The sequence below is a fragment of the Stylophora pistillata genome, chromosome 8, assembly GCF_964205215.1.
Source record: "Stylophora pistillata chromosome 8, jaStyPist1.2, whole genome shotgun sequence".
Classification (NCBI taxonomy): domain Eukaryota; kingdom Metazoa; phylum Cnidaria; class Anthozoa; order Scleractinia; family Pocilloporidae; genus Stylophora; species Stylophora pistillata.
In genome coordinates this window covers 3,040,549-3,053,680 of record NC_142526.1, presented here as the reverse complement: position 1 = coordinate 3,053,680, position 13,132 = coordinate 3,040,549, and the positions used below count along the sequence as shown (strand labels likewise).

The 13,132-nt window shown below is 40.0% G+C and overlaps 1 protein-coding gene across 1 annotated transcript; it reads right to left on the bottom strand.

Annotated features, from left to right (window-relative positions):
• Positions 1-7,397: 7,397 nt before the first annotated feature.
• On the bottom strand, positions 7,398-10,858 carry LOC111347481 (BTB/POZ domain-containing protein 2). The gene is given in 3 exon segments (XM_088730804.1): positions 7,398-8,118; positions 8,432-10,418; positions 10,420-10,858. Coding segments are annotated over 2 exon segments (1,311 nt in total). The 5' UTR covers positions 10,786-10,858; the 3' UTR covers positions 7,398-8,118; positions 8,432-9,473.
• Positions 10,859-13,132: the final 2,274 nt, after the last annotated feature.

Below are 13,132 nucleotides of genomic sequence, written 5' to 3'. Positions count from 1 at the left end.
ATTTAATAATAATAATGATAATGATAATAATAATAACAATAATAATAATGATAATAATAATGATAATGGTAATAATAATAATGATAATGATAATAATAATAATAATAATAATGATAATAATAATAATGATAATAATTTAATATTGATAAAAGCTTTATTCGTACTGGAAATATCTATCAGCATTATTGAACGCTGGTCTTAACAAGATGTCCAGTAAATAAAATACAAAGCAATATCGTTCTAAGTTACATATTTCAAAGACACTGAAAACTGGTAAGATAAGACTACTAAAAGTGGTAATTTAAGAACTACCAGAAACTAATTCAAAGTATTAGGAACCAACTAGTTATACTGTACATTTCTGATTACTAATGTCACTGTCTCTCAGTTGTTTAAAAAGATTAAATTTAAAAGAGGCTGTTCTAGTTGTTTTCCTAAGTTTTATAGGGAGTGAGTTCCAGTCTCTTGCACCAGCACTTTGGAAACTCTTTCTTCCTGAAGAAGTCTTAGACTGCGGTACGTCGAGGGTGCTTTGGCTCCGTAGATTTCTGTTTTGGGCCTCAGCCCTGCTGGTTAGGTAACCCTCTAGTTGCTTAGGGCACTTTTGGTTGCTCACGATCTTGGTTCCTCACAAATCTGAGGAATCGTCTGCTATTGTATAGTGTTAACAGCCCTAGAGTGTTCCTCATATATTGTGTGCAGGTTCTGTTGGCCCTCAGAATAACCCGCATGGCTTCCTTTGGAAGTCGTTTGAGTTTATCTAATTAACAATTATTCCACGAGCGCGCGTTGGATATGAGATAATAGATAGCCAACGAGGCGCGTAGCGCCGAGTTGGCTATAATCATCTCATATCCAACAAACGCGAGTGGAATAACTGTTTTATTAAAAACGCTACATTGAATTATTAAATTTTATTAAATTTTTAGCTCCCTTTCAATTTTAAGCTTATGCATACGCTTACCATATCGTAGTTTATGGTATATTGGCTCATATACCATAATGGCTAAGCCAATGAAAAGTCTTGAATTGCATTATCCAATGATCCAGTTTTTAATAATAGGGTATTATTACATTCATGCCGTACGATGCATCTATAATCGATCCCTGGGAGGATTGTCTGTTTGGAGATCCTCAGAAGTAACCTTGTATCTAAAAAGCCAGCAAGTCTATTTAAGAGGGCTATTTTTGCTGAAAGTCTTTCAATTAACTGCGATATGTGAGGTTCCCAGTTAGGAAGGCTGTTGAAAGTTACTCCAAGGTATTTGAAGGTCTCAACCACACTGAGCTTATTGTTATTTGGGAGTATGTTGGCACTCGACATGGGAGCCTTCTTTGCTACGATTATTACTTTTGTTTTCTTCGTGTTCAGTATTAGGAACGCCTCCTGGTTAGCTCAATTGGTAGAGCGCCGGACCGTTGTGCGGGAGGTCGAGGGTTCAAGCCCCGGCCGGACCAACACTCGGGGTCTTAAAATAAGTGAGGAGAATGTGCTACCTTTCTATAACATCAAGAAATGGATAGATATTCTAGTCTTCTCGGATAAGGACGAATAAACCGCAGGTCCCGTCTCTTGCAGGGCTAGGGGTAGGAGACGTTAATTTCCCACGCGCGAGATTACTGTGTGGTGGATGTCCTCCCCCTGGATGTCCTCCCCTATCGCCCTTTGCAGATTAGACGTTTAGATTTAGGTTGTTGTTCCGCAGCCAAGTAGAGATGTTCTGGAGGTTAGAATTTATTTTGAGAACTGCGGTTTCAGTGTCGTCAGAGTAAAAAAACCTGGAGGTCTCTAGTGTTGTTGACACAACACCGTTGATGTGTATACAGAAAAGGGTTGGGCCCAGGACAGATCCTTGGTGGACTCCATGGGTGACAATTCTCTCATTTCAGTTAACCTCGTTACATTGGACAAGTTGCTTTCTGTTGGTAAGGTAGCTACGAACCCATGCATGCTCAGCACTGGAGATTCCGTTTCTTTTAAGTTTTGGAGTAATAGCGAGTCATCAATGACATCGGAGGCCTTCCGTAAGTCTAGGAACACGGCTGTACCAATCAACCACTTATTCTTTGCCCATTTCCATTCGCAGACCACTTTAAATAGCGCGGCAAGGGTTGAAGAGTTCTTGGAATATGCAAATTGTTCTTTCGTGATAAGGCAGTTTTCTCTGGCATATGATTGTAGCAGTTGATTTGCAAACTGCTCATGGAGTTTTGACACTACAGGAAGAACGGAAACTGGCCTTTAGATTTCTTTGTCAAGTTTGGTCCCACCCTTGAAAATCGGTGTGATTCTTGCAGTTTTCAGCCTCTCTGGAAACACCCCGGATTCGAAAGAGAGGTTCTTCAACGGTGTAAGCAGCGTTAAACAACGACCAGCAGCCGCCTTGAGAATTTTGGCTGGTATACCATCAGCACCTGTGGCTTTGGTTGCATCTACTGCTTTAAGCATTGTGAAGACTTCGTCAAATGATAGCTTTCTAAAGGTGAAATGGTTTTCAGACGGCTTCATGAGGTTCATTTTTTGTCGGATTCTAAGTTTGGTACTCGATTTAAAGCAGGTTCAGGTGCGACAGTGACGAAGTAGTTGTTTAATGAATTCGCCATTTGTTCGGGCTCGGTCAACTGAGAGCCATCTATTGTTAGTTTATCAATGGTTGCACCATTACCACTTTACATGTACATAGTAGATATAGATGAAAAAGTGCCTCCTCAGTTGCCACAGCTCAGAAAAACGATCAGTGTCACAGAAATATAAAAAAACATCATGTTCATTGTTTTCACTTCCAAATAGTTGAACGACTTTGAGTTCAATGGTATATGCTTTGGTTTTAATATGCATCCCGCAAGTATAGATTTATTTGAGTCTTGAATCACATCACATGCTCATAGGAGTGTGTTCTCGATCAAATACTGGGACTTTTTGACGAGAAAAATAGGGATAAACTGTTTAGCAAACAAATCTTACGATTGAGGAAAAAAATACCCTGTTACACTAGTAATTTGAAGTACAAATCACTAGAAACACCGTCACCAGGTCAAGTGGCAAAGTTATGAGGAGGACCTACAAAGAAGTTTCCTCCAGCCTGATCCTTAGAGACAGGAACTGGATTTGCTAGGGATGAGAATTGACTTCCGACCATTTCTGAGCTAGAATTGAATAAGACCTCCTAATAGGAGTGACAAGTGGCAAGCCGGTCTTTTCAGTATTAAACTGAAATCTATTGGTGATATTATAACGATCTCGTGGTTATGGCAATTATGCCTTGAAATTTTCGAAAACGTTTGTCATACATAACAACTTTTGTCAATTCCATCAAAAAACAATCGTTTGCAAGACTAAGTAAAAGTCTCAAATAAGTGTAACGAGGGCGTCAAAGTAACTGCGTCAATGAGTCATACATAAACTGAGTAAAGTGGTAGTTCGCATCTGTCGCACGCTCGAGGATAAATCATTTATTTGTTCAAGTTGATTACATTACAGCTTGATTTTGTTATGATTCGATTTCTACCCATTTCTATCCAACTTCAATTTCCATCCGATTTCTATCCAACGTCTAACATTTCAGTTTGAGAGCATTCGATTCTCACCTCCGAAAATATAAACTGAATGAAACTAGATTGATCAAAGTATTACTCATTACAACTCTGTAATTTTTCTTTGGGTTTCACAGGGCAGTATTCCTTATTGACATCCCCAATGGACTTTCTTCATATAATACACGGTACTTTGAAATCGTCATGACAAAAGCGGTAGAAAAACCAAAAAAAAAAAGAAATATGCGGCCAATCACCACAATTGCAAACTGCATTCTTTAATTGCCTGTTCCTATCTAACTTTGTTTTCATGCTGTTGTTTTCTTTGCAAAGAAAAAAAAAAGATTTCTGTCCCAAGATTTACGACTTATCTGGTATTTCTCGTGATTGCTAGATTTTCTGAGATTTGAGAAGGAGATTGCCCGATGCATATATATTCGGATATGTTCTCTAGAACCCCCCCCCCCCCACCCCTCCCGTACCGTACCATAAGCAACATGCGTTGGGGATTTAAGCACAATGATTCAAAGTTGAAGCATAACAATAGCTGCTTATTTTATTCTTCTTTGATTTATCAACTTTACTCTTACTTTTCAAATGAACACTAAATATAATTTTGCTTCCTTTCAAGGTAATCACGGTTGGGGTATCAAAATGACGTTCCATATAATTAACAATTATCATTCGCAACATATTTTTCTCGTGTCTAATTTGTATGATAATAAGAAATACCACCTTGCACACGACACAGCTCTAACGTGTGCAATTTACTTTAATTTGTACGCGAACCCCGCAAATAGACAAAATCGGCTAACGTGTCACGTGACTTGACATGGGTATTTTAATTTGTTTCATAATGGCGGAACAGTGCAAATGTTGCAAAAACCACGCGTCTTGTTGCATTTGTTTTTTTCAGTTCTAGCTCTGATTCATGGTCGAAATCGTTGAGAAATTTTCTGAAGACTACTCTCACGACATGGAGCAAATGGTTAGAGGGCGGAGGAAAAAAGAATGTTGGTGTAAAAAGTTATAAGTTCTTCCGTAAGAGTTATGTGCGCGTAGTGTTTTCCTGTTGACGAGAGTGTCAAAACACTGCTGATATTTTCCTCGTTAAAGCTCGCTGCCGCAGATCTCTGAAGAAAAATGAGGAGCCACATTATCTTAGTCTAAGTCTGCAAGAAATCGATGGCATTGCGCAAGTGATTAAAGTTCACTGCACGTGCAAAGCGGGGGACATCGCAATCACGTCTTTGGTCTCCTATATGTGCTGAATGACTATTCGTATAGGAAAATTGTCGATATTCCATCCGATGCAACTTGTACGAGACTCGGCCAAACCTGGCACATTCCACGCGCTACGATCATTTGTCATGCCCGTAATGAGCACCCATTATGCACGAGCTGAGACTGATCGAGAGGGTGAAAGATCAAGAGATCCGGTGCGGTGCAAGCTATACGAAGCCTGAGGGCATGACTTGAGATGTGGCCTTAGAAATAGCCATATTATGGATCAAGTTAGTCGACTCAATAAAAAAGAAAAGCCACCACCATTTTCCTATTTATTATCCGATCAAGAACCTGGCCAGATGGTAAATACTATCTTTGGAAATGTACCTCTCGGTTCACCACTGTCAGATCAGATGCAGGACTTTGGAAGGCCCCATACCTTGTTTGTGAGTAACTATCTTAGTAACAATATTCCATCTGATGATAGGTGTACGGAGTTCCCAACTATTCCTTTAATACAAGGTACTGTCAAAATGTTTGATGTCAATATGCTAAGGTCATCTGCTGTAGGCGATCCTGTGGCAAGGGATTATTTCACCAGCAACCTTTTGCTTGACGTACCTGGAGCCCATGCTTTGGAAAAGAGAACTGTGCTACAGAGTGAAAGGCCGTTTACACGGCAGAGAAATCGGGTACGGACGTGTCAAAAAAGGAGTACGTACCTCACATTTTTGCCCGTGTAAACAATCCGTACCATGTTTTGGGGGATGAGTACGGACCCGTGTTTTTTCTGGTTTTGGGGCCATATACGTCTATGGCCCCAAAACCAGAAAAAACACGGGTCTGTACCCATAACTCAGCATCACGCGTCGCCATTTTTGTTTACAAGAATTACACATGTTCGAAAACAGCACACAGCTGTACCAAATACAGTAGTCCCATGCAAGAAATTGGTTCGGTCCCCCAAAAACTGCAGTGTAAACGCAACCTTGTTAACGTGGTCCTTATGCCTCTTTAAGTCCGACCCGTGATCAAACATCATCCGTGTAAACGGCTAAAATTATGCGTTCCGTACTACTTTTTTGACACGTCCGTAGCCGATTTTTCTGCTGTGTAAACGGCCTTTGAATCTACTGAGTGGAAGCAGAAGCATAGTCAAGTACTTACAGCCTCAAACTTTGGCAGGGTTTATTTCCGCAAACAGAAACCATCACAGGTTTCGGTAAAATTTATTTTCCAGGCCAAAAATTTGTCAAAATGTAGCTTATTAAATTCGCCGACAGGCAGGGACACCGCAACAGCTTGCGCCATTTACTGCGGCCCAGTAAACCCACCCATCCCACCCCAGGGGAGGACATCCATCACACAGTAATCTCGTGCTTGGGAAATTAACGTCTCCTACCGCTAGCCCTGCAGGAGACGGGACCTCCATTTATTCGTCCCTATCCGAGAAGACTAGAATATCTAACCATTTCTTGATATTGTAGAAAGGTAGCGTATTCTCCTCATTTCTATTTTAAGACCTTGAGAGTTTGTCCAGTCGGGGCTCGAACCCTCGACCTCCCGCATAACAGTCCAGCGCACGGTCCATTGAGCTAACTGGGAGGCGGTTTTGGCTACTGCTCATGATGTGTAAGGAAGTGTAAGGAAGCCTTGGCGAGAACTATTTATGCCAGAAAAATGCAAAAAGGGCAGCCTAATTTTGCAGTGTCTGAGGCAGGACTGTCCATCCACCCATCTTTGACTTACCTTGGGGCAAGCCCTGATGGCAAAGTCTATGATCACTCATGTCCAGATCATTTATCTGGTTATTACGCCCAGGTTCAAGGAAAATTAGCAATTACGTGCCTACCATTGTGTGACTTTTGTGTCTACCTATCAGACTCCAATGAAATGTGTGTGTGGACCGAATCAAATTTGACCATGACTATTGGTCAAATAAACTTCTTCCCAAGTTAGAAGAGTTCTTTATGAAGCATGCTTTAATTTTTCTGACTGCAGCCAATCAGTACACTGATCAATAGATTAGATCATGAAACATTGCAAAAATCTCTCAAAAAGCCTCTTAAAAATTGTTAAAATGCCTTTTGATTTTTAAGCGGTTTATTAAGAGTTGTTTGTCCAATAGTAGGTATTTTGCTCCATTATTCATTAGCTTCCAGTCAAGCAGTAGAGAATCTTATCTTGTAAACAGCCATGTTTTCAAGGTGTGGTCTACATGAAGAGGGGACCTTTAAGGGACAGGGGGGAGGAACTCCCTCTCTCTCATACTGCATGTCCAACAGATAATAATCAAAGTCTCTTTCTGTGCATAGAAAGTATCACTGCATTTATTTCCCTCTGGTAAAAATAACAATGATCAATCGGGAATTATCCATTGTTGGCTTCAGTTGTGTTACATATATCACAAAACCCTAGCTACACTGGTATGATGACCTGGAATAACAATTTGTGCCTTATAGCCTAGGAGCCAAATTTCATGTAGTCTAAAATTCTGGAATTTCTGTGTCGGCAGTCATAAATACAAGAATGGTTATGTGAGCGAAGCATTCCAGGAGACACAATCAGTCAACTAAATGTATACTTTGTGCATTCTGATTTATTGGTCCATATTCCTTTTATTGGGGGGGGGGGGGGTGCTTGCTGTTGTAGCATTTACATTTTAGTAGCCAAATACCATAAGTGTAACAAAACAGAAATAATTTATCCCAGATTATAATTATTGCACCTGTCAGTGGCTCCCCTTTGTACTGGTGGGGTAATCAGGTATAACCATAGAGTTTGGCATAAAAAATTGCTTGTCAATTGCTGTCAAAAATGCCCTTACTTTACATTGATATACTGTCTTATTTAATTGGACTTGTGTAAAAAGCCAGGAAATCGGCTAATATGGTATTAGACATGTAACATGTATATGAGCATGGTCTGCAATAGTCTAGAATACATATCTCAGCTTTCCTCAAGCACAGCACAATGTTTTACTTAGTCCTTGCTTTGTTCTGGCTTTCAAATTCTTAATGTATCAAGCATTATAACACAGGATTTTGAAAATTGAAAAGACAGTAAGCAACAGACCATATCTGATTAATGCTTCCAAACATTGTAACAGGTCTTTCTGAACGGAAAATGCGAAAACGCCAAATTTTGCCTATGGCCCTCCCAACATGGATACTGTGTGCCGCTACGGTTTGAGTTTTGATGACATCATCTTCATGGAACCCAGATTGATCTTTAAGAAAGGGAGGTATGTTGACCCTATTCCCACTTTCTGTAGTTCAGTAGCAATGTCAAAACCCTTATCCGCCATGACTGCATCTCCCTTCTTTACTTCTCCCACATGTAGTTTCTTTTGAAGTACTGCAAGAAAACCAGACCTTTGTATTATTTTTTTATCACTTATTGAGCTTTCATATAGCTGCGAGACAAACATTACGCCTCCACTTGGGTCAACACCAATCAGGCATTTAAGTGTGGCGTGGGATTTGCAGGTACTGTAACATTCGCTGTGTTTCTGTAACGCACTTGGCACCTGAACCTGGAGTTCAGTCGCATCAACAATGATGACATTGGTGGGATACTTTTCTAAAAAGTCTTTTGGGCTGTTATTTAGAATTATATCCCTGTGGGGCCAGCTCTTGAGGGAGCCAATTACTATGTAAATGTAATTTACCCATGTCAGGAAAATATTTGTTACTGTGCTCTCAGACACACGGAACCTTTCAGCAAGGTCAATATTGGCTAAACCCATTCTAAGCTTCATAAGTACAAGGAGATATTCGTCTTCAACAAGTCATTTTTGAGCCGTTGGCCGCGTCATGGTTTTCTCATGGCTTTCTTCCCCATCACTGTCACCTGCTTCAGGAACAATTTCTTCGTCTTCTTCGTCCTAATCAAATAGCTTTCCATGTTAATTATTCTAGATTTACCGGCTTCACTGTCCCAGTAAATCAGTTGTTTCCTGTCTAGGCCTGGCAAAATAAAGTGCAAGATACTTCTGAATTCTTCGTAGGAGTTAAAACCTGTGAAGTCCGTGAACAGTTTTGTCTCCTTCTTCACTGTTGTGCACGTGGAAAGAAGATGTGAAACTGAAAATCTATGCGAACAAGGCATTCTTTCTTCTCGACAGTCTTGCTTTTCACTGCACAAATCATCATCAATTGTTTGTGTTTTCCTGGAAACACATATTTTGTCATCTACTGTAATCAAGTCACCTTCTCCTTCCGATGCGGTATCCGTTGCTTCGTCTTGTTCCATTCGGATAGCTTCCAGCTTCCGAACAGCCGGTCGTATTTTTTCTTGTTCACTGTCTTCTAGCGGAATATCTTTAGTCCACACAAATATAGATGGAACTGCATTGGGTCTCAGTCGCCGCATGGAACCATCGGGATTGATGAAATCTTCGCGTAGAAAGTGCGAGCTACATATCTTGGAGTGTTTGCTCGGCTTGAAATATTTGCGGTTGTTTCGATACATTTTATGCAGTCATTTGTTCAGCAAACGTTTCCGTCCTCCTCTGCTTGGTAGTCCGTGAAAAAAAAGATCCTTGAGGACATTTGAAATATTCTGGCACTCTCCTGCACAGCAGAAGTGAGGTATTATGTAGGTATTTTGACAGCTTTTCTTTCAACACGTGCAGAAAGCCGCCATGTTTGTTTTGATTTGGTATCCATCTCAGACCACGTGACCTAAGACTCCGAGATAGCCTATTTTGTCTATTGTCCTTCAGCAACATCCTTACGTTCTGTTAAATTCTCTTTGGAGGATACAAATGAAAGAGTAAGGCCAGCATGTTCTTTGACAAACAATCCACCTTTTCCATAGCAGGATGGTGGACCTCTAATAGACGCTCTGACGATGTACTCTTTATTGGCTTGCACAATAAGTGCAGGCTCAAATATTACGTCCTAGCCGTAATAGTCGTCGTCGTCGCTCTGCATGGGTATAGATTAAAAAGTGCCCCTCACTGTGGCCACAGACTGTTTCTCACCATCATAGACTGTTAGAATTACATTATATTCATTGTTCTCACTACCAAATAGTCGAACGGCATAAAGTTCAATGGTCTTGTTAACTGAAAAAGTAATTGCATCAGGAGTGATGTCAAATCGCCTGCCGTATTTCCACCCTTCTCCTAATGCTGAAAACCTGCTAATCCATTGTGACCCACCTCGTTTCCTTTCACCAAATTCAACTGGTTTAGGAAGCATGCCATTAAAGTAATTCATCATGTTGTGAGCTTCATCAGGTGTCAAAATCTCACAGTCAAGAATAACCCCTACGAATTTTTTCTGTTTCATGACCGGGAAACGAATATTTCCAACAACCGTCTCCCCAAGGATTCTTATTTTCATGGACTCTTCTGGTGCCAGGTTTTTCTTTTCGTATTCATGTCTAGCCCAACAGTCCACAGCTTTAAATAACTCCACTTCTGTAACATTCAAAGAGTCTCTTTCCATCAATTCTTCCAGCAAAGATTTCTCGATTGTTACGAAAGCATCCGATTTCACAGCTTCGTCTGCATGTTCATCGAACACTTCCATGCATATATCCACCAGATCTTTCTCTTCATATTTCTGCGCCTCTGACAGGACATAAAATACATTTGATGCATCCAAATTCTCTCCCAGGTATTCCGTGCACTTGTCAACAAGAGAACTGAAGCATGTATTTCTTCACTAGATACAAGACTTGCATAACATTGTCAGCGTTCAAGTTCACTTCATCGCTGTAAATGAAGCGGAACAACTCTAACAAGCTTTGATACTCGCAATCAGAGATTTTGATGGAGTCTTTCGTCTCTGCTAATTCACCGTAGAACATGGCGTAAAATACTGGACTGCCGATCGCCAACACGAACTTGTGAGCCGGAATCGTCTTCATAATTTTACCACCGGCCTCAACGTCTTGCACAACAAACTTCACCTTACTCAGGAGCTCGTTGTTAAACATAAACTTACATCTTTCCCTGATCGTAAACCTTTCCATCTCACTCCAGTAATCTTGGCTGACTGCAACCAGAGACATACTTAATGAAAGAATTCCAACGGAGTCAGATGTAAATCAATCGCTTCGTTCTAATTTAAGGCATAATAGCAGCCCCGAGAGTGACGAAAGATGGATAATACTGTATGCTTGACCAGCATTCACTCACCTATTTAGATACCTCGTGTAGACTACACTCATATATGACCAATTTCAAATAAGCCATCGGTACTCTACACTCAGACAGAAGCACAACAACCCTCATCATCTGCAGCTGGTACAACTATTTACATTGATTGTCTACAGTAAAACGGCCTCGAATAGATGATGATCGTCATCAGTTAAAGAAGGATCGTTTGCAAGACTAAGATGAGAGTAACGGCAATGCCAAAGGACAAACAACTGATGCGTAAAGGCAACACGGGAAGTTCGGCTCAGTGCAGTAAGAAAGCTTACAAAGTGACTTACCCCGCTCCAAGATAAGCTGAGTAGATCGATGGCTTACGCTTGAGAATAAATCATTCGTTAGCTCGTTTTGTTTACGTTGCGACTTGATTTTGTTAGAAAGTGATTTCTATCCATCAATTTCCTACATCATGTGTTCCACTTTAAAATATGTTTTTATTTTTTCAGAAAGGATGTAATGAAAGATGCTGGATTGATCAAATTCTTACTGATGAATGGATCATTCCGCAATTTTTCTTCGGGAAGCGGCAGGGAGGTATTTCTTGACAACATCGCCAGCACACGCTCTGAATAATGATATTGTTGTAGAACCCTATGTGTCATAGGTTAGAGATTTCACCATAATATTTTAGAGTTGAAGCAGTACAATAGATTGTTAATAATTATAGGAGCAATCAATTTTAACTTAATTGTTTGTTTCCCTACAAGGTAATCACGGTTGACGTATCAAGAGTTTATCCCAAGTAATAGACAGGTTTTTTTAATAACAATAATAATTATAATAATAATAAAGTATTTATATAGCACCAGTTTCCTTAAAGTTCAAAAGCGCTTAACAAGAGTGATACAATTGTAAAATTAGAAAAACGCTTTTTTAAAAAGAAAAAATTTAAGTTTGTTTTTAAAAACGGACACTGAGGAGCTGTTCTTGATATCGGACGGCAAAGTGTTCCAGAGTGTGGGGGCAGCTACAGAAAAAGATCTTGCACCGTATGTCTTCAAATTATAATGAGGAATCAAAAGGAGCCTTCTTAGATGATGAACGCAGTTGACGAGCTGGAACGTGAGGTGTGAGTAGATCACGAATGTACGATGGTGCAAGATTGTTAAGAGCTTTGAACGTGATGAGTAGAATTTTAACCACAATGCGTTAAAGTATCGGAAGCCAGTGAAGATTTATTAGAATAGGCGTAATGTGTTCATGTTTTCTTGGAAGAGAGAGGAGACGAGCAGCGGCGTTCTGGACGTGCTGTAACTTTTTTACTTGGTAGTTCGGTAGTCCATAGAGTAATGAATTACAATAATCCAATTTTGAAGATACAAATGCATGAACAAGTATTTCAGTGATGGTTGATGACAAGTACTTTCTTTTATAGCTGATATTACGGAGATGGTAAAAAGATGATTACAGATACTTGCAACATCATCGTTGAAAAGAAAATGATTGTCAAAGGTAAAACCAATATTTCTAGCTTTCTGTGAGAGGTGGATGGTCTCACTGACGACGGAGATTTCTTGAACAGTTGGCATAGGTAGCTGTTTAGCAGAGATCACTAGTAATTCAGTCTTATCCTTGTTTAGTTTAAGACAGTTAGCCAACATCTAGTGATCAATCTCATGTACACAACGCTCAATGTTAGACACAGCTAAATCCTTGTCACCAGGTATAGTTGACTGAAAGGATAAATAAGTTGCGAATCATCAGCATAAAAATGATAACCCAAGTTAAATCTCTTAACAATGTCAGAGAGCGGTGAAGTGTAGAGAAGGTACAAAATGGGTCCCAAAACAGAACCCTGTGGAACACCACATTGAAGAGCACGTTTCACGGAAACTCTGCTATCTACAGACACATACTGCATGCGATCGGACAAATAAGATTGGAACCATAAAAATGGCTTGCCAGTAACTCCAAAGCGTTTATGTAGACGAGAAAGAAAAATATCGTGATCAACCGTATCAAAGGCAGCAGAGAGATCTAAAAGTAATAGAATTACTGTTCTACGGTTATCAATGGCTGTGAGGATGTCATTATGCACGCGAATGAGAGCCGTTTTCTGTGCTATGATACTGCTTATAGGCTGACTGAAATGTCTCGTTCAACTTGTTTTTGTTAATATAGGTAATCAGTTGGTTAGCAACAGACTTTTCAGTTGCTTTGCTGATAAAGGTAAGATTTGAAACGGGGCGATAGTTTGAAACT